This window comes from Muscardinus avellanarius (genome assembly GCF_963383645.1).
Source record: "Muscardinus avellanarius genome assembly, chromosome: 16".
NCBI lineage: Eukaryota > Metazoa > Chordata > Mammalia > Rodentia > Gliridae > Muscardinus > Muscardinus avellanarius.
In genome coordinates, this window is record NC_137802.1 from 73,364,886 (window position 1) to 73,386,668 (window position 21,783).

The following is a 21,783-nucleotide window of genomic DNA, read 5'->3' on the forward strand; positions in this document are numbered from 1 at the left end:
CCAGCTCCCCGCACACCGCTGGTCTTTTTCTGTCCGCACTGGATTTACGCCTCTCCTTTCAGCCGGTTCCGCTCGCGTCCAGGCATGAATCACGAGCCTGCCACCCCGGTGGAGAAGGCACTGCCGCTGGGATGGCGGAGCAGCCTGCGCTGCATTCACAGAGCCCCGGTGCCAGCGTGAGCCCACCCGCGCACAGGCCTCGGAGATGTCCCAGCAGCAGCCCGAAGTCAATGTTTGTGCATTTCCTTTCAAACATTCTCAGAACAGCTCAATTCTGGCATAACACTCGGGACTCTGCGCAATCAGATGGCTGTCGGCGCGACGGCTGCGCCCACAGCCAGCCCTCCTCTCGCGGGATCTGGCAGACCGGGCACTCTCCCCAGCCAGTCCCAGCAAGTCTCTCCAGGTCACACAGAACGCCTTCCCTCAGCCAGCGGGACAGGTCACGCTGGAACAAGACGTCTTCTCAGCAGCCAGTGACAAGCGGTTTGAGAAACAAGACGCACGGAAGATTCCCGTCCCTACTCCCTCACACCCACCTCCCGCGCAGCGGTACTTACGACTGGCAGGCGAAGGACATGCCGAAGATGGGGGTGCAGCGGAAGACCCCCTCCCAGCGGATGTAGCTGACCCGCCTCAGCCACTGCCCACTGAAGAGGCCATGCTTGAGGGAGGACAGCACGATCTGCAAGGAGAAGGCACGCGTGGGTCAGGCGGCAGCCTCCCTCCCCCTTGGCGCACTGGGAGAGAAAAGGCAGCCAGGGCTCTTCCCGCTCCAGAGCGCGCTGCCTTACCCTGGAGGAGTGTGGGGCCACCGGGAAGAGCAGGGCACCAATACCTCACGCTCCCATCCCCACCCAGAGCACCCTGGCCTGGGCCTGGGGCACGGCCAAAGGGTGCACCCAGCTGCAGGCGATTTCCTACACCCATTACAGCCGCTACTACCCATGCTGGGGCCATGCAGCACTGACAGCAGCGTGACCTGGCTCACTATGCCTGGCTCCGATGTCTGTCGAGTTACAGCGGAGAGCCCCTCAATACAGGCAGGTGCTCCCCGGCCCTGGACCACGCCAGACACAGGCATCTTCCAAGAGCTCACCCCACGGAGGATGCGGCTATCTGAAGAGTAGGGCGCTAACATCACTGGGCTGGTCCTCAGGAGCCAGGGAACACTACAGGCTGCAGCTTCCATGAGCAGCTGCAGCCCACTCCAGCACAGGCCTCCTGCGAAAGCGCCGGTTCCCTTCCCTCTGACCGCCAGAGAATGGGGCCCAGGGGTTCAGGACAGGCTGGCCAGCGCTTGGGCTCTAGGAAGCCCGTCCTCAGGGTCAATTCACACTCCTTCCAGTCTACCCTAGCACAGCTCTCATTTAGAAACAACTTGCATGCTTTACCTACGCTTCCCAGAGCCCGAAGGCGTGGAACCGGCCTCAGAGCGCCTGCTGCCTGACTCCTGTCTCCTGCCACCTGACTGCACCTGTCCACAGTGCTTGCTGGCCAGGAGACGCGTGGCTTCACGGTACAGTCTCAGCACCTAACACACTTCCCAGGCATGGAGCCACTCTCCCATCGCCCCTAGGGCAACTGGCAGTTAACCCAGAGCAGGGGACAGGCCTTCCGGGGCCGCCCTTCTCCAGTGCACACGGTGCTCACCACAAACATGAAGACGGCGTAGAAGATGAGGGCCATGGCGCTGAAGGACTGGATGGAGGCCATCATGTTCCTCTGCAGGCTGAGTGGGAGCACAATGCACAGAGACACCGCGAAGAGCAAGAGCACGCGGAAGGCGCCAGTCACCTGGAAGGGACCAGCAGGGCCCCGGGCTGGCACCGAGCTGCCAGGACAGAGCAGCCTGGGCCGGGCCAGGGGCAGCCAGAGCAGGAGGCAGGGAGGCCCCGGGCCACACTATGCCGTGCAACGCTGTCTGAGACTCGCCAGAGGAAAAGCGAAGCCACTGTCCCCTCTCCATGCAGGGAAGGAGCGCAGTGGGAGCCCAGCAGCGATGGGGCAGGTGGGGACCCCAAGGAGCCACCATGAGGCCTTTCTCCATCACCTGAGGCCGGCCTCACTTCAAGGACAGGAGTCCTGAAATTATGATCCAGAAATAATCACAAAACCCCAGAATGCCATCTATTTACGGCAGAACACGCAAGGGTCTGAGGATAGCTGATGTCTACCTGGCTACAGCCAGCACATTCAACCTCCTGGCTTCTGATTCCAAGCTGATGGGCACAGCTAGAAGTGGTAAGAGATCTGCCAAGACCCTTCAAAAGCATCCCACTGGGCATGGTGGGCACGCTTGTAATCCCAGCACTCGGGAGGCTGAGATAGGAGGATCCAGGTTTACAGACAGCCTCAGATACTTAGTGAGCCCTTCTGCAACTTAGTGAGACCTCATTTCAAAATAAAGAATAAAAAATAGGGCCAGGGTATAATTTGGAATTAGAATGCCCCTGGGTTTCATGCCCCGTACCACACACACAAACAAAACATCCCTCAGCTGTCTCCCTCCAGCTCCAAATACCTACATATTTGTCCAACCCCTGGTTGGTGGGGGTCACTCATGCCAGGAGAGCAAGACAACATGCCCAAGGGGATGAGGACAGACAGACACTGTGTGGCCGGCTGGCCACATGGGAAGCAGGGCCAGGCAGCCGCAGCCGGGGCTGGCTCTCCTACACGTCCCCGGGACCAGGGCTCGAGGAAGCTTCTGCCACTGGTCTCGGCCAGCTAACTGGAGGGACACCAGGCTAGCGCAGAAGCAACCTGACCCCTCACACAGACCAGACCCTGACAACGTCCTTACCTGAAACCCAAAGAGTCGAGCAAAGAAGCTGGAGCCCAAGTCACCAATCACCACGTAGAAGGCAATGCAAGTTCCCAGCATCAGCCCGATCATGCTGTAAAGGGGGGAACGGCAGGTTTGGGACAGTGCTTGAAGGAGTGTGTCACCTTGTCCTGCTCAAAGTCGCGCCCTTCCACGGCAGCGGGCCCAGGCGTCCACAGCCCCGGGGCACCGGGCCGACGTGCGACTGCCCGAGGCGGGCGGATGAGATGCACCTGCAAGGGGCAGGTTCACAGGGCTCGCCTCTTTGCGGAGCGCGTCTACACTCAGAGTGAATGCTGAGCAACGCTGAGCGTTTCTCTGCGTGATGTATCTTTCTCTCCACAGGAGGCTCTCAAAGTTCTTTCAGGTGTGACAAAAAAATGCATCGTGATATTAGACAAGGTCAAAGAACAATGAACTGTTCCCCGAAACAGGGCTGTGTTTTTTTGAGTTTACAATTCTCTAATTTAGAAAGCTAAAAGTGCAGTTTCCCAGCAATTTTTCATCTCATAAAACTTTATTCCAAAAACAGAAAAATAAGACATTTTCAGTTTAAAGCCCTCTCTACGTAGCGGCGTTGGGGACAGTTTAAGGAACACTGTTGAGAGGTTAATTACAACGCAGGGAAAGCTACTTTGCTGTGTGCCCAAGTTGTTCAGTTTTATATACTTCTCAGTTAGACTCACAGAAGGCTTTTAACCTTGACAACAATCATTTTAGAGGTAAAATAAGCTGAACGTCTGCCAGACCTAGTGGTGCACACCTGTAATCCCAGCACTTGGGAGACTGCGACAGGAGAATTGCAGGTTCGAGACCAGCCTCGGGAACTTAGTGAGACTTTCAGCAACCTAGCGAGGTCCTGTTTCAAAACCGAAAATAAACAGGGCTTTGGGGACGTGGTAGAATGCCCCTAGGTTCAATCCCCAGTGCCAAAACGAATAAATAAATTGAACTTCTGGCTTTTTAGGAAATTTAGTGACATGAGAAACTGCAGACAAATCCACACATGGAATATGAAACGTGCCGGTCTCCTAACGGCCCCGTTTCTCTGCAGCCACAGGTAACGAGGAGCAGCTAACTGAGCACGGCAACACTGCTTACCTGGTCTCCACCAGCATCTTCCCGGCTTTTCCATAGGCATGGAACGCTAGCAACACAGAAGAGAACAGCGCTCAATCCCACAGTGTGAGAAGCAGGTCAGTACAAAGGTTACTCGGCACAACTGTAAAGAGCAGCTTGACAAAAGCCATTGGTCTGAGCCAGGCGTGGTGGCGCCCACCTGTACTCACAGTACTTGGGAGGCTAAGACAGGAGGACTGTGGGTTCAAAGCCAACCTCAGCAACTTGGCAAGATCCTATTTATTTAAAAAAAAAAAAAAGGACTGGGAGTATAACTCAGAGGTAGAAAGAATACCCCTGGGTTCAATCCCCAGCCCCCCCCCCATATATACACAAGAAAATCCACTGGTTGGCCAGGTGTAATGGTACATGCCTGTGATCTAGTACTTGGGGAAGCAGAGCCAGGAGGATCGCAGGTTCAAAGCCAGCCTCAACAAACCAGCCATTTTTCAAAATAAAAAATGAAATGGGGCTAGGAGAATAGCTTGAACATAGAATACCCCTGAATCAATCCCCAGTCCTATTTTTATCAAACCTACGATCCTCCTGTCTCCGCCTCCCAAGTACTGGGGTTACAAGTGTGCACCGCCATGCTCGGGCTTTTTTTTTTTTTTTTGTCTTAATGTGACAACATTTTTAAAAATCCCAGGCCGAGCGTAGTGGCGCACGCTTGTAATCTCTGTGCTTGGGAGGCGGAGACAGGAGGATCACGCAGGTTCAAAGCCACCCGCGCTGGCTTAAGAGACCCTATTTCCAAATAAAAAAGTATAAAATAGGTCTAGGGGTGTAGCCTGGAGGTAGAGGGTTTCCAGGAACTCCAGTACCACACACACACACACACACACACACACACACACACACACACACACACACATCCCAGTACTTGAGAGGCTGAGACAGAATGATCACAGGTTTGCAACTAGCTTCAGCAACTTATAACGAGGCCCTCAGCAACTTAGTGAGACCCTATTTCAAAATAAAAAATAAGATAGGACTGGGTAGCTCAGAGGTAGAATGCCCCTGGGTTCAATCCCCAGTATGATGAGGGGGGGGGGGTACCTGCAAAGTAGCCGTTTCCCACACACAGTGACCATGCGGAGCCTTCCTGGAGCAGTGCCAGGTGGAGGAGAGAGGACCCCAGCACCCAGAGGTTCCCCACAGAGCCCAGAATGCAGCCCACAACACTGCAGGGGCGTGCATGTTCACCTGCTTAAGGATCACAGAAGACAGAAGGCCGCACAGCACTCTGGGGGAGAGGACGGGCACCGCGGCCGGCCAGTGCCTGGGCCAGGCAGCCTTGCTAGTGCACCGCTCACCCCGCTGCAGCACAGGGCCTGCCACAAGAGGAGCCTGTCTCTCCTTCCTGGCCCCAGGATTCCTCCTAGGAATAAGTGCTGACTTGGCAAGGTCCCTCCCAGGACCTTAACAATGATCTGTTCACCCATCCATCCCTCCGCAGTCCACCGACAAGGGCAAAAGGAAGTCTGGTCTCCAAGGAGCAGCCCGAAGGGTGCGTGTGACAGGATGGCCTCAGCCTCACTGGCAGCCCCGCTTCCTGCCTCATTTCCTTCACGGGCTCCGAGAGCAGGAGACATGCAGCCAGCTGGGTATGAATGAGCCCAACACGCTCCTGGCACTCTGAACTCTTGGGAAGAGGCACAAAGTGTTAGCAGGAGCCAGGGCGCTGGCCTGAGCAGCTCAGCCAAGAGCATCCAAGGCTTCCGCCTCCAGGGGTCACTCTGGCCTTTCCCAAGCTCAGCCACTAGTGAGGAGCCCTCACTATGCCAACAGCCCTCAGGCTCACCTAACAACGCCAAAACCCAAGCCTGATCCTATACAGAATCCCCAACGCTGGTCAGTCTAAACTGAGAATTCAAAAACTAGGAATACCAGGGGCCAAACCGGCAGACAGCAGCCCGAAGCGTGCTGCCACCAACACAGGCCCTGCACCCAGCACCAGCAGCCCATGTGCGGAGGTCTTACTCGCCAAAGAGAAGCAGAGTCGACGGCGTGCTCCAACACTGGAGTGCCCTGCCAGAGAAAGTTCTGGCATGCCTGCATCGCAGACAGGGGAAAGCAGAAGCTGGCTGGGACGTCAGAGGACAAGAGGGAGGTGGCTCTCTCCTGGCTCCTAGAATATCACTGTAGTGGTGGCAAAGCCAACTCTGGACCCTGTCACCAGACTCCCCTTTCCTGCTTCTCTTCCTCTGGGCCACGCACCCCAGCATCCACCTGTCTCCAGGGGGCAGCCTCAGTGGGCAGACATGCCCTTCTCTGCACTCCTAGGCCCTCCTCCATGCAGGGCAGGCCACATGGGGACAGAGAGCCCAGCTGGCATGGGGATACCTCCAGGATCTCTGCCAGCCCTACCCTTTCCTTCACTGGGCACTGAGGAACAGGACCAGCTTCTCCCCGAGGCCAGGCTGCCTGGCAGAGCTGAAGATCATCCCCACCTGTCTGCAATGCCCAGCAGCAGCAAGGCAGAGGAGGGGTGCTGGTCAAGATGGGGCTCATACGCTGGGCACGGTGGTGCACGCCTGGGATCCCAGGGAGACTGAGATAGGAAGATCACAGGTTCCAGGTCAGCCTCAGCAACTTTGTGAGACCTTGTTTCCAAATAAAAATTTTTTAAAGGATTGGGGATATAGTTCAAAGGTAGAATTGTCCCTGGGTTCAAGCCCCAGGACCAAAATAAAAAAGGAAAACAAGATGGCGCGCATGCTTGTCACAGAAGGGGCGCTATGCATGAGGCGCACGTGAGGCGGGGGCAGCACAAGGTAGAGATGGGCGCTGCTCAAGACACGACACGCAGAGGAGGGAAGGCAGTGGGGGCAATGGTAATGGGGTCCCCGCTGCGACATGGGGCACGGGGCGGGGGCGTAACAAACATATCTGTCGGAGGAAGGCGGGGTAAGACGGAGGTACCGAGCCTGGTGCCAGAAAGCTTGGTTTCCCGGCCCTGTTCCCAAGCCAAGCAGCACGTGTGCTGCCTACCCTCCCCACAGAGGGCAAATGGGGAGAGAATGTCTATGTGCCGTGCCCTGCGCCCAGGCCCTGGAGGACCGGGGCAGAAGATGCGTGTGACACAGTACCAGCAATACCTGCAGCTCACAACTAGGAATTCAGAGGCTGGGCCAATGCCCAAAAGCGCCTGTGGCTGAGGGAGGAAGCTTCCAGCCCAGACCATGCACCTCGGGGTGTGGGTCCTAACTCAGGGCAAGGTCCAGGGCCCAGCAAGTCTCACAGGGCCAGGCACATGAAGCAGCTGACTACTATGCCTGTGTATCTTCGGAAGTGAAGTGAGGTTCGGAGAGCCTCAGGGAGCAGGACAAGCTGGGCAAGAGGAAGTGAGAGGTTTGCAAGAGCCACAGAACAGCCATGGCAGCAGAAGCAAGCCAGACAGAGGTGCGCAAGTCCACCCACAAGGCCCCTGTGCTGCCATTCCCCAGCACCCGGAGGGAGGGGCAGGAGAGGCGGCTCCACGCCTGCCAGCAAGCGCGTGCCTCCGCAATGCCAGGCGTCGGGTACCAGCCTCCCGTGGAGCGCGCGGCTGACAGGCTACTTGCTGGAGACAGCTGCCACTCCAGGAATCCCCGCACTTCCTTCCCCGATCTCCAGGTCTGGACGAAGGCCATCTGCCCCGACAGCTGCCCGATGGCCATGACCCAGCCAAGGAGGCACCCTCAAGCATCTGCAGACAAAGGCAGACTGTGGGGCCCGCTGCCTGTGACGCAGCACAGGGCTCTCCTCCCAAGGCCGCCTCTATGGGGTCGCAGGCCCCAGGGAAGGGGAAGGCCCTGTCAGAAGGCATCTGTGCCAAGCCACAGGAGAGAGGAGAGCCCCCTCCCAGAGCAAGGTCCCAGGAGACCCTCCTCACTCCCCCTCCAGGACATCAGCCCCCACGGAGTCTTCCCAGGAGACAAAGGGGAGCTGCGGCTGAGCAGACGCCGGGCTCCGTGACTGAGCCATCTTGTTTGGGATCAAAAGCATGACTGAGACCACTGGTATTCAGGATCTCTCCTGTCTGTCTCCAGCAGTCGCCCCATCGGACAGGTGGTGCCCCAGGCAGCCCGCACACAGGTGTGTTCACAGGCAGTTTTCTTTCAGTGGTTCACATCTAGTCAAACCGGTTTGACTTCTCAGGGACTTTCGAAGAATAATAAGCCGGCCAGCTATGAGAAGCCAGGGCCTCCCCAACCTAGGGCCCCACATCATTCAGAAGGACACGGGGGCAGGCCTGAGCTGCGGCCTCTATTACAAAACCCAGAAGGAAATCTCTGCAGGGGAAAGGGTCACCCGGACATGGCTCTACAGACCAGGAAGGAGCCTGTCCAAGCACCTCACTCCCCGGGATCTGCTGGGGCACAATTCATCCCCAGAATCAGGCCGTGTCTATAAGGGTCAAGATGACTGATGGACCAGCCTGACTTCCTCCAGTGACAGCAGTAAAAGGCTGAGCACCACTACCCTCCTAGCAGAAACGAAGGAAGGCAGGAAGGTTGAGGCCAGGACCAGCACCAGGGCCCGCGCCAGCAGAGCAGCCTGGGAGGGAGGGAGGCTGCACGGCACTCACCACACGCACGTGTCCACAGGCGTCTCCTGGCCCCGGTCCCCCAGATCGGGCGCCCCATTTCCTCTTGCTCCCATTTCCTCACTCCGTCATGAGCTGAGCCTAGGCAGCCCAGCATCCTGTGTGTAGGAGGCAGCGTCCTGGCCACACACTGGCTCAAGTCAGGAGCTTCCCCGGAAGGCCGGGAATTTTCACCAGACACCCACAGAGCCAGCCTCAAAGAACAGGACACGCAGCGTTTCAACACCCACACCAAATGTGTCCAGAGGCTCAGAGCCCGGGCGGAGGCAGCGGGGAACCAGGCGGCGCCCTCAAAGCCCACTACCTCGAGGTTCCAATCTGAAAGGAGGGAAAGCCGCAGCCTGCACACCCTCTGGCTGAAGTCAGATTAAAGAAAGGAGGAGCAAACTGAAGACCCCAGCGGACAGAGGCAGAAGGGACACAGCGCCTGCAGTCTGTGCTGCGCGCCCGGCCACAGTCTGCGCCGGAGGCAGCTTCCCCCTGACTTCCAGTTGGGAAGTTCGCAGGATGCAGGATTCCTCGGCAGCACTGGAAGGCTTCTGGGCGGAGTCACACTGCCAAAGGCCTGCAAGAGGGCTGTGAGCACGGGGACGCAGGGGTCGCCGCGCCACAGGTCGCCGGCACAGGGGCAGGGCGAGAGGCAGGCCGGTCACCTCAGACCCTCGCCACCTTCATTCTCAAGGGGGCTTCTAGGAAGAGTTCCTAACAACTGCATTCAATTTTCAAATAAGGAACTGCTTGAGGAATAAAGCAGAAGCAGGCACGGCAGCACATACCTGAGAGGAGAGAGGAGAGAAGGCAAGTTCGAGGCCACAGGCAGAAACCTAGCAAGACTGTTTCAAAACAAAAAGGGCTGGGGTACAGCTCAGAGGTAACTGCCCTGAGCTCAGGTTCCTGCCACGAGAAAAATAGAAAAAGGAAGGCTGGGCATGCTGGCAAACACTTATCATCCCAGCAATTCAGGCGGCTGAGGCAGGAGGATCACTGCCTGGCAGCTTAGTGAGACCTTGCCTCAAAATAAAAAATAAAAAGGTGTCCGTCGTGGTGGCGCACACTTGTCATCCCAGCATTCGGGAGGCTGAGACAGGAGGATCGCGGTTCGCAGACAGCCTCAGCTACTTAGTGAGGCCCTCTGCAACTCAGTGAGACCCTGTTTCAAAATAAAGAATAAAAATAGGGCTGGGGTGTAGCTCAAAGGTAGACTGCCCCTGGGTTCCAGCCCCAGTACCGCAAAAAATTTTAAAAATTTAGCCAGGCGTGGTGGTGGCGCACACTTGTAATCCCCGCGCTTGGGAGGCAGAGACAGGAGGATGGCGCAGGTTCGAAGCCAGCCTCGCTAGCTTAAGAGACCCTGTTTCCAAAATATAAAATAGGTCTGGGAGTGTAACCTGGAGGGAGAAGGGTTCCATCTCCAATACCACCAAAAAAAAAATTAAAGAATAAATAAAAAGGTTTGGGGGTGAAGCTCAGTAGTAAAGTGAAACTGGGTTCAACCCCCAGCAATGCCAAATACACACACACACACACACACACACACACACACACATATACACACATACATACATATATATATATATGTATATATATATATTCCTTTTTTTTTTCAGTACTGGGGATGGAAGCCAGGGGCATTCTACCTCCGAGCTACACCACCTCCAGTCCTATTTTTTATTCTTTATTTTGAAACAGGTTCTCACTAAGTTGCAAAGGGCCTCACTGAGTAGTAGCTGAGGCTGTCCTCAAACCATGATCCTCCTGTCTCGGCCTCCCAAATGCTGGGATTTACAAGCGTGCGCCACCATACCTGGCGTCCGGCCCTATTTTTTATTCTTTATTTTGAAACGGTCTCACTAAGCAGTGGAGGGCCTCACTAAGTAGCTGAGGCTGGCCGAGAACCTGTGAATCAATGATGTTCCTGTCCCAGGCTCCGAAGCACTGGGATTACAAGTGTGTGCCACCACACCTGGCTTTATTATTTTTTTTAAGTGAAATAGAAGAAAAACAACTAATCAAGAGGAAGGAGTCCCCAGAGTCACAACGCCACACTTCTTGAGACGGCACCTAACAGAGCCTGCAGCCCAGCACTGTGAGCGGCCCAGCACCATGAGCAACCAAGCACCATGAGCAGCCCAGCACCCTGAGCAACCCAGCACTGAGCGACCCAGCATCCTGAGCAACCCAGCACAATGAGCAGCCCAGCACCCTAAGCAACCCAGCACTGAGCGACCCAGCACTGTGAACAGCCCAGCACTGAGCAACCCAGCACCCTGAGCAACCCAGCACCATGAGCAGCCCAGCACCCTGAGCGACCCAGCACCCTGAGCGACCCAGCACTGAGCGACCCAGCACTGTGAACAGCCCAGCACTGAATGACCCAGCACCCTGAGCAACCCAGCACTGAGCAACCCGGCACCCTGAGCAACCCAGCACCCTAAGCAACCCAGCACTGTGAACAGCCCAGCACTGAGCGACCCAGCACCCTGAGCAACCCAGCACTGAGCGACCCAGCACCGTGAACAACCAAGCACTGAGTGACCCAGCACTGAGCGACCCAGCACCATGAGCAACCAAGCAGTGAGTGACCCAGCACTGAGCGACCCAGCACCCTGAGCAACCCAGCACCATGAGCAGCCCAGCACCCTAAGCGACCCAGCACTGAGCAACCCAGCACTGTGAACAGCCCAGCACTGAGCGACCCAGCACCCTGAGCAGCCAGCACCGTGAGCACCGCTCTTACCTAGGCCGGCGTAGGTTCTCCGCTTGCTCAGGCTGGCGGACTTCACCAAGAACATGCATGACTGGTGCGTCATCCACGAGCAGAAGACCAAGAGCAGGGCTCCCAGGACGATGCCACACTGCGGGCAGACAGAGCGGTCACGAGCCCAGCCCCCTCGGGCCTCTCGCGCAGCTTCTCTGTGTCGGCCCGCGGCGATGACGACGCCTACCCGTGGGGAGGGCCGGCCCCCGGAGCCGTGGTGGAGGGTCCCGCGAGCTCCGGGAACCACTCCACCTGCCTCACTGGACGGCAGGGGTCACCAACAGCCAGCTTCCCCAGGCCCCTGCACACCCCGTGTGCCTCCAGCCACCTGGACCAACGGCTACGGCGGGAAGCATCTTCTGGAAGGAGACTAGAAATGCTCCGTGCGCCTTGCTTCTGTGCTAAACACACGCTTACCAGGTAAACACAACCACACTCCGAGGTGTCCCCAAGAGAAACGCACAAGAGTGTCCTACAGCAGGTCTGGCCATAGTCCAAAAGCTAAAGCGCCCGCGTGCCCCCAACAGTGACAAGCTGCGGGCCATCCGCGCAGAGGACGCCACCCAGCAGCCAACGGAGACAGGCGAGAGCAGCTGTGGGGGGGGGGGGGCTTTTCAGGCTGATGGAAGCATTCCAGGCCTAACTGTGATGACCGCTGACTGTATGCTATATTAAAGTCCAGGGAACTGTACCTTCAAATAGGTAGACATCACTGCATGTAAACAATCCCTCAATAACTCTGACGTTTATTTTTATTTATTTATTTATTTATTTATTTATTTATTTATTGTGGGTCTAGGATGGAATCCAGGAGCATTCAAGTTCCAAGCTATACCCTCTGCCCTATCTTTTTATTCTTTATTTTGAAACAGGGTCTCACTGAGTTGCAGAGGGCCTCACTAAGTAGCTGAGGCTGTCCACGAACCATGATCCTCCAGTCTCAGCCTCCCGAATGCTGGGGTTACAAGCCACCATGCCTGGCTCGACTCTGACATTTAAAAAAAAAAAAATAAGCGTGGTGGTGCACACTTGTAATCCCCGCACTTGGGAGGCTGAGACAGGGGGATTGCGCAGGTTCGAAGCCAGCCTCTGCTGGCTTAAGAGACCCTGTTTCCAAATAAAATATAAAATAGGTCTGGGAGTGTGGCCCAGAGGTAGAAGGCCCCTGGGTTCCATTTGCAGTACCACCAAAAAAAAAAAAAAAAAAAAAAATCAGCACTGAGCAGGGTGTGGGGGGGGCAAGACGCCTATAATCCCAGTATTTGGGAGGCTGAGACAGGAGGATCGCAGGTTCACTGCCAGCCTCAGATACATAGTGAGGCCCTCCACAACTCAGACCCTGTTTCAAAAAAGAATAAAAAACAGAGCTGGAGCTACAGCTCAGAGGTAGAATGCCCCTGAGTTCAATTCCTAGTACCGCAAAAAACAAATAAATAAACAAAAAATAGGGCTAGGGTAATACCTCAGAGGTAGAATGTCCCTTGGCAGTCCCCAATAACACGCGCACGTGCATGCGTGCGCACACACACACACACACACACACACACTAGCACTACCACACTAGTGCAAAATGTTGACAACAGGGAAGATGATGGTTGGGAAGGAGGTCTACAGGAACTCTGTACTTTCTACTCAATTGGTCATAAGCCAAAAACGGCTAAAAAAAATTAAAATAAAGTTTGTCATTGTGTGTGTGTGTGTGTGTGTGTGTGTGTGTGAGAGAGAGAGAGAGAGAGAGAGAGAGAGAGAGAGAGAGAGAGATAGACAGATACTGGGGATTGAACCTAGAGGCATTCTACTCTGAGCTATACCCTAGCCCTATTTTGCTTTATTTTGCAACAGGATCCCACTAAGTCACAGAGGGCCTTCCTAAATTGCTAAGGCTGGCTACAAAACCTACAATCCTCCTGTCTCGGGCTCCTAAGTACTGGGATATTAGCTGTGCCCAGCTAAGTCTATCAATTTTTAAAAACATACAGATAGAGCCAGGCATGGTGGCAGGTACTTGACATCCCCGCTACTCAGGAGGTTAAGGCTGGAGGATTGCAAGTTCAAAGCTGGCCTGGGCAACTTAGCAATACCTTGTCTCAAGTTTTCAAAAAGAGCTAGAGGGCAGTTTAGTGGAAGGATGACTGCCCAGCACCACACTCTCATGAGAAGGGCTCCCACTGAAAAGACACGGGATTTCACACGTTGAGGACGTGGAGCGGCTGCGCCTTGGATGCCAGCCGGCAGGAGCTACACGGGAACATCACCCTGGAGACCTGGGCAGCAACTACACACACAGCCAGTGGCCCAGGGACACACCCAAAGGAAGGGTGAGCACCACGGCCCGGGCGGCTTCGCAACCGCACTTAATACCACAGGGATCTCTCAAAGATACAGCAAACTGTGGTGTATCTGTGACAAACACTGAAACATACACACACTCAAATCAGACAATGCCACTTCTGCCACCAGAGGGTGGGGGGCCCTTTGGTGGGCAGGAGTGGTTGGCAGGGGCCCTGGCATTGCAGCATTCAACACAAACTGAGTTACACGTGTCTGTTACTGTATGAAAAGACACCAAGTGCACAGCTACAGTGTGCAGTTTTCTGTGTGTTAAACATCAATAAAATGCGTGTGTGTGTGTGTGTGTGTGTGTGTGCGTGTGTGTGTGTGTGTTCCTGGGTATTGAACCCAGGGGCATTTTACCTCCAAGATATTGCCTCGGTCCTTTTCACTTTCTTTTAATTTATTTTTATTTATTTTTGTGGTACTGGGGGTGAGACCCAGGGGCTTTTATAGTCTGGCTACCTCCAGACTATACTCCCAGACCTATTTTATACTTCATTTTGAAACAGGGTCTCACTACATTGCTGAGAACCTAAGTAGCTGAGGCTGGCTTCGAACCTGTGCCATCCTCCTGTCTCAGCTTCCCAAATACTGGGATTACAGGCACTTGTGTGCTACCACACCCAGATCACTGATATTTTTTTAAGTGCCAGAATTACTGAAACAAAATGAAACACTAACCAAAAGTTTAAAATGACATGTGGGAACCTTGTTTCAAAATAAAGACTTAAAAAATAGGGCTGGGGGTGTAGCTTGGAGGTAAAATGCCCGTGGGTTCCATCTCCAGCATTTGGGAGGCTGAGAATGGAGGGTCTCGGTTGGAGACCAGCCTCAGCTACTTAGTGAGGCCTTTTGCAACTCAGTGAGACCCTGTTTCAAAATAAAGAATAAAAAATAGGGCTGGAGGTGTAGCTCGGAGGTAGAATGCCCCTGGGTTCCATCCCCAGACCCGCAAGAAGAAAAGAAAAAAGAAAATGGCATGTGGGCAAGTACGAAACATGCACATCCCCAAATAGCCTACTGGCCTCAGGCTCTGGCCCCAGGTGCTTTACCTAGAGGCAATGCGGAGTCCCGGGAGCAGCTGGCATGTCCTCAGGATATGGTATTATTAGCCCTCGGCTTGCACAACGGGCTTCCCCACTAAACTTTAAGCCTTTTTTCACACACTAGGGGCCTATCGCTGACCACGCAGCAGAAATTCCAAATCTGGGGACGACTGAATCACTTGGGGCCCTAACACGAATTCTCAAAGGCAGCTAAACCAGAGCCCCCCAACAGGCAGCAAGTGGACAGCGTCTGACTGGCAGGTGCAGGCCAGCCACTGCTTCACATCCCAGGACAGAGTCCTGCCCTGCCGACTGCTGTGGACACTGGAAAACTAAGCATTCCAGAAACACCCAGCGGCGGCTGGCACAGTGCTGAGATTTACCACATGGGTGTCACCCCAGGGCACTAGTGGCAGCTCCCTATTCTCCCACCTATGTTGGCCAACCATGTCAGACAACGCACACGGGAATCCTAAGGACACTCTCACCCACAACAGGGCTCTGCGTGAGGGATCGGAAATCCCCAGACCAAAAATAAGTTTTTGGTGTTTTTAATTAAAAAAAAAATGCTAAATATGAAAATGTAGTGGTGTTTGTTAAGCTAAAATTAAACTGACACCCACTTTCAGTTTCAAAATGTCCCTCTTTCCTTTTCTACCTCTTCCCCTCATCAGTTGTGGCTGGTGTTTTCTGCTCTGAGCTCCCCCTGCCAGGATGTCTCAGCAGACCCCCTCCCACACAGGGAGCAGCAGCAGCACTGACAGGGAGGCCCAGGCTCATTTGTTAAAAGTGTTAAGGGAGAAAGCCCCACAACTCCTCAATGAGGCTCCTTGGTGGGTGATGCAAACAGAAGGCTGTAGACATGGCCACTTTCTCTCCTGTGGCAGTCAACGTTGGAATGACACCAAACTTTTTGGTATGTTAGATTTTTTCCGAATGAGGTGAAGTTTACACAGATAAACCAAATGTTTGTGGGATCCAGCTCGCAGGTGAACTTTTTTTAATTTTTTGCAGTACCGGGGATGGAACCCAGGGCCATTCTACCTCTGAGCTACACCTCCCAGCCCTATTATTTCTTATTCTTTATTTTGAAGCAGGGTCCCACTGAGTTGCAAAGGGCCTCACTAAGTAAATGAGGCTGACCGCGAAACGCGATCCTCAGGTCTCAGCCTCCCAAATGCTGGGATTCCGGATTTTCTTTTTCCTTTTTTTTTTTTTTTTTCTTTTTCTTTTTCTTTGTGGTACTGGGGTGGCACCCAGCGTCTTTTCTACCTCCGGGCTACATTCCCAGACTTTTTTTTTTTTTTTTTTTTTTTTTTGGTGGTGGTGGTACTGGAGTTCCTGGAAGCCCTTCTACCTCCGGGCTACACTCCCAGACCTATTTTTACATTTTTATTTGGAAACAGGGTCTCCTAAGCCAGCTCGCGCGGCTGGCTTCGAACCTGCGCCATCCTCCTGTCTCTGCCTCCCAAGGGCTCGCATTAACAAGACGTTTAAATCCGGCGGGATTACGGATGTTTCAAATCGCTTTGTACCAACCCGGCTGAGGTCTGGGGGGGCTGTGCGCTGCCCAGCAGCGCGGCCAGGGCTCACACGCCTCTGCCCGGCCGGCCCTCGCGCGGCTTCCCGCTGACCCCTCCGCCGCCCGCCCGCCCGCCCGCAGGGCCGCGCTCACCTGCTTGAAGCAGAAGGGCATGGCGAGGACGCTGACCCCTACTATGCTGTTCACCACGTTCGTGACCAGCCCCCAGTTGGAGGCGGCGGCCGCGGCCATCCCGAGGGCCCGCGCCGGCGCGCAGCTCGGCCTCCAGACCCCGCCGACCCCGCAGCCGCCTCACACCATCGTCCCTCGCCCGCTCTCGCTGCAGCCTCCTCGGACCGTGCGAGCCCAGACCCGGAAGTGCCGGCGGCGGCACCAACGACACCTCAGCACCGCTTCCCCACCCCGGCACACGCGCTTCCGCCTTTGGGGGCTCCTGACCGGAAGTGACGGCGGCGGAGGCCGGGCGCGGCAGAGCGCGAACCAATGAAAAGCGGGCCCGGAATGTTCCGCGGGGCAGAGCGGGGACTGGAGGGGCGGGGCTCATCGTGATGCCAGCCAATGAGAGGCGTGTACGGGCCCCGGCGGGCGGGTCTGGGGCGGGGCCAGGCGCGGAGGCGGAGCCGGGGCGGCAGTGCCTGTGCCCCAGGCCCGCGCCGCTCTAGCGGGGTGGGTTCCTCTGCCGGGTGTGGCGGGGCTGGAGGACCGGGAACTCGCTCCGTGGGTCCTCCATCCGGAAGGGCAGTCGAGGGCTGCAGAGAAAGGAGCTGGCCGCGCCTTCCGGAGGGGAGCAGGGTCTGAAGGTTCATTTTCAGCTCTCGGCCCCGAGGACTGACTGCGGGGCGTGCGTTGATGTCCTGGACAAGGGAGACCAGAGCTTTAACTGGGCTGAAAACAACGTGTTTGGGGAGCTTAACACCTACCTTTGACAAATGAGAGGCCGACGCACCTAAGGTCCCGCAGCTCAGCATCAGAAGGGGTGTGAGGGTCTGTACAGTACCCGCCCCCAGCGCGGGAGGAAAGACCCTAGTGTCCTGATCTTTTTTTTTTTTTTTTAATGTAGAAAAGCAATTTATTCCATTATAAGCACTTACACAGTTAGTCATGGAGAGTAACAGGCCTGCTGGTGAAACGGGCCACCCAAAATGGAAATGGTATCAAACCTAGTGGTCAAGGACTAACTCCTAAAAAAATGGCAACTCTTATCAAGGATTAATTTAATTTTCAAAACAAATACAAGCTATCAATTCACCCTTCTCAACATGACAGTCCACCTGTGGTACAACTGTCAGTTAAAAACATACATCTGTACAACTTGGTGGCCCCAAGTTAAAACACACAACAAAAACCATTTCACAGATAGGAAATGAGTAATATGAAAACAGCAAGAAATACACTAACAAGCGAAAGTATATGGGGAAGGAGGTACATGTACTTTTGACTTAACTGAAGAAACCAAGAGACTGGTTTTTATAGGAAGATGTGTGTTCTGGAAAGTCAGATGTGACAATTTTAGAGTAGGAATCTATATTGACTCGAATCTCCCCTAATTCCTGAATAAAAATGACATCTTGCAGTATTTATACTTCATGGCTCAGACACCCACCTCACCTGGTTCTATTCCTTACACAATCTAGCCTTTACTTAAATGAGTCTGACAAACTTGGGGATATAGCTTGAGAAGAAAAATAACCACACATGATATTCCCCTTTCTGTAGCTACTTTAGACCTGGGTTTTTTACTACAAAATTCCTGAAGAAAATTTAAATATAAGTCTGGCTTTGTTGAATCAAGTACCCAAATTAATATTCAGAAAACACCCACTGTTTGGGTTAACAGCACTGTCGGTGGTACTTGTAATAGAGGGATCACTGAACAAAGTCTGTGTCTCAAAACCAGTGTTAGCCGGGCGTGGTGGCGCACGCTTGTAATCCCCGCGCTTGGGAGGCGGAGACAGGAGGATCGCGCTGGTTCGGAGCCAGCCTCGCTGGCTTAAGAGACTCTGTTTCCACATAAAAATGTTTAAAAAATAGGTCTGGGAGCGTAGCCCGTGGGAGTGTATACCGGAGGTAGAAGGGCTTCCAGGAACCCCAGTACCACCAAAAAAAAAAAAAAAAACAGTGTTAAATCAATCTCGGGGTTGAGAGGAAAAAAAGGGGAGTCTAAAATCACAAGGTCAGACATATTTAGGATCCTTGTCCTTCTGGATCCATGCTTCCTTCAGGATCTCCATCATTATAAATGTTCTCTGCCATCTGCCATACTTGCATGACATTGTCTTCTGAAACAGAACAAATCACCCAAGGTTCATTGGAATTCCAGGAGAAATCGGATATTCTGTCAGTGTGACCACCATGAATAAACAACAATTCTGGTGGGCCATCTTCTGCATCTTCCGGGGACTGTTCCTCTCCAATTTTACTTAAATCACAGACATTGAGTCTACGATCAGTACCACTGGAAGCCAAAATAGTCTCATTGTGAGCCGACCACGGAACCTGGAATATTTCATCCTTCTGTGATTCAAAGGAATGCAACTTAAGCTTCAGATTGCTCAGATCCCGTAAGGCAACAGTCTTGTCCGCTGATCCTGTAGCAAGAATGAATTCACTATGAGGACTGAAAGACAGGCAGCTCACTTCCGCAGTGTGAGCATCAACTGAAGGGCTTGGCTTGGAAGTACTGTTTGAACGAGTGTCCCAAATCATAAGTTTCTGATCATCAGCACCTGACCCCAACAGAGACTCATGGAGCAGATGCCAGGAAACATCTTCTACTGCTGCTGTATGTCCTGTAAAGACGGTCTTTGCACCGACCACTTTTCCTTCCTTTGGAACGGCACTGATGTCCATAGGCAGATGGTGTGGTCATCTGAAGCACTAAGTAAGCGCCCACTGAGATTCGGGTTCCAAGAAAGCCCATAGCCTTCCTTCTGATGTCCACGGAGACGCACGTCTGGGTTGCACTCCCCAGAAGGGTCTGGTTTAGAAGGATGTTTTGTATAGTCAAAAACAAGCACATCACTCCTTGGAGTCCTTGTTGCAGTGATGCAGGGGTTCTGGGGCATAGAGCGGGCCCGGTTTACTTCCCCTTCATGGTTGATCTTGATTTCTGTTTCAGTTTTCCCACTCACCGAGCCAAAGCCTCCAAGCCCTCCTTTCTCACTGTCGTAGTATGATGCATGGGACTGAGCGTCACCGTTAGGGAGCTGCACGCCGGCCGTCACAGGGTGGTGTTCATCCGGCGTGTGTGTCCTCAGGACAAGTCGATGATGTTGAAACCTTTCCCTTCTGGTCTGGTTACATCTGGGAGCCCCTGTGCAGTTAGGCTGGGCCATTCCAGAGCATGGGTCATCACCAAATCACACAGGAAAGGGGTGTTCTTGTTCCATATTTTCTCCTCCTCGTTAATCGCACTTCTTCCACTGCGTCGTCAAAGGCTGCTTCCTTGTCGGCCATGGCGGCGGGCTAGTCTGGGATCCCGGGGTCGTACATTGCGGGAGGGGCGGGAAGGCTGCCCCTAGTGTCCTAATCTGAAAGGAACAAAGGAGGAAGGGAGGAAAAGACTGATGTGACCAGAGAAACCAAGGAGCCGTCAAGAGCAGAGTGGCTTCCAGGCTGGGACTTGAAGGACCAATGAGCATTCTTCCTGTATAAATGGAGCCCGGGGCAGTGCAGGAGAGACAATTGCCCTGGGACATCCGTGAATTCCTGGCACCTGTCCGTGTCCTAGAGTCTGCTGAGCTGAAACGGCCTAGGAACAACTGCGGGTAGCTGGGGAGGCCATCAGAACATACGGAAGACAAATGCGGGACCTTAAACTTAGAGAAGGCACCAGGCAGTGCAGCTGCTGAGTGAGGCTCTGTTCTACTCTGAGGAGAGGACAGGAGATGCCAGGCTGGAGAGGAACTGACTACGAAGCCCAAATAAGAAATGCTTGTATTCACTGATTTTTATTTATTTATTTATTTATTATTTATTTTGTGCTACTGGGATGGAACCCAGGGGCGTTCTACCTCCAAGCTACACCTCCAGGCCTATTTTATATTTTATTTGAAAACAGGGTCTCATGAAGCAGCGGAGGCTGGCTTCAAACCTGCGATCCTCCTATCTCAGCCTCCCAAGTATTGGGATTACAAGCGTGAGCCACCATGCCCAGCTGAAAACTACTATTTGTCTCTTACTATTTATTTCAGGCTGAGACAGAAGAATGGCAGGATAGAGGCCAGCAGGCAATAATTTAGCAAGAATAATTTAGACCATTATTCAAAATAAAATATTAAAAAGACTGGGAGCATAGCTCAGAAGTAGGACACTCCTGGGTTCTACTAGTGCCATGCAAAAAAATTCACTTAGTCTGTCTTCCAAGTTAATAGAGTTTGGGCCTACAATATGTGGCTGCCAAGAATAAAGAATATACTTTCCAGCCATATGTGGTGGTCCACACCTGTAATCCTAGGACTTGGGAGGCTGAGACAGGAAGATAGAAGGTTGAAACCCAACCTTAACAACTTAGTGAGACTGTCAACAACCTAGTGAGACTGTTTCAAAAATAAAATAGAGCTGGGAAGCCAGGCGTGGTGACGCACACTTGTAATCCCAGCATTTGAGAAGCTGAGACAGGAGGATTGTGGTTAGCGGACAGCCTCAGCTACTTTGTGAGGCCCTCTGCAACTCAGGGAAAGCCTGTTCAAAATAAAGCATAAAAAACAGGGTTGGGTGTGGGAAGCCATTAAGGTTTTCCCCTAAAAGAATATTTCTGACTCAGCTGACTGTCCTTCGCCCAGAGTCAACAAGGTTTGGGGTCATGGAAAGTTCAAAGTAAAAGGTCTGGGAGAAGATCAGGTGGTGATGGCACGAGGGTGCTGATTGACCTACCTGTAATGTATGTGCTTTGGATTGGTCTGTATTGTATTCCGGTGGTGATAGCACGAGGATATTGATTGACCTGGAACTGTATAAATACCTCTAGAAAAATAAACCCATTGTCGGCCCAATAGAGAATACTGACCCAGGAGTAGTCGTCGACCAGTAGAAATATTGACCCAGGAGCAGGGGTCAGCCAGTAGAGATAGTAGGCTGGCAGTTCCCCCACATTAGAATTAAATATTCTTTGAATCCAATTCTAAGAGTTAAATTCTTCACCCTCACGCCTCTCTTCAGAACCCGTACTTCTGCCGCTGGCTCTGGCATTTGGGGTGTAGCTGGGAGGTAGAATGCGCCTGGGTTCCATCCCCAGAACTGCAAAAAACAAAAACAAAAACAAAAACCCACTTTATTTACAAACAGCAGCAGCCCCAGTTCGGCCGAGGGCTGGAGACGACACCGTGGGCTACCTGCTCTTGCTTGTCCCTAACATTTGGTATTGTCAGCTTGGCCAATCTGGTGAATAAAATGGAGTCTCAGGGTGGCTTTAATTTCTTCTCCCTAATTACAAATGCAGTAAATCACCTGTTTGTATCTTTATTTCCATTCATGTTTCTTCTGGGGAAGGCATGTTCACTTTTGCCGTTTTCCTATTTATCTGTCAGTTCTCATTAATTTTTAGGAGTTCTTTTTCTGTGTGAT

The 21,783-nt window shown here is 53.4% G+C and overlaps 1 protein-coding gene and 1 pseudogene across 2 annotated transcripts in view; both read right to left on the bottom strand.

The window, feature by feature from the left end:
• The window catches only part of SLC38A10 (solute carrier family 38 member 10), a gene marked incomplete at both ends in the record, with an annotated part of 46,884 nt that extends 30,435 nt beyond the window's left edge, over window positions 1–16,449 (bottom strand). Inside the window, 6 exons of the mRNA XM_080713344.1 lie at window positions 561–685; window positions 1,654–1,797; window positions 2,807–2,900; window positions 3,929–3,974; window positions 11,275–11,392; window positions 16,351–16,449. Of these exons, the coding sequence (XP_080569470.1) occupies window positions 561–685; window positions 1,654–1,797; window positions 2,807–2,900; window positions 3,929–3,974; window positions 11,275–11,392; window positions 16,351–16,449 (626 nt within the window). The remainder of the gene's footprint in view (window positions 1–560; window positions 686–1,653; window positions 1,798–2,806; window positions 2,901–3,928; window positions 3,975–11,274; window positions 11,393–16,350) is intronic.
• A 1,953-nt stretch (window positions 16,450–18,402) lies between these two features.
• Window positions 18,403–19,674, bottom strand: LOC308274713 (histone-binding protein RBBP4-like; annotated as a pseudogene). The gene has a single exon. The product of its transcript is annotated as a histone-binding protein RBBP4-like (transcript).
• Window positions 19,675–21,783: the final 2,109 nt, after the last annotated feature.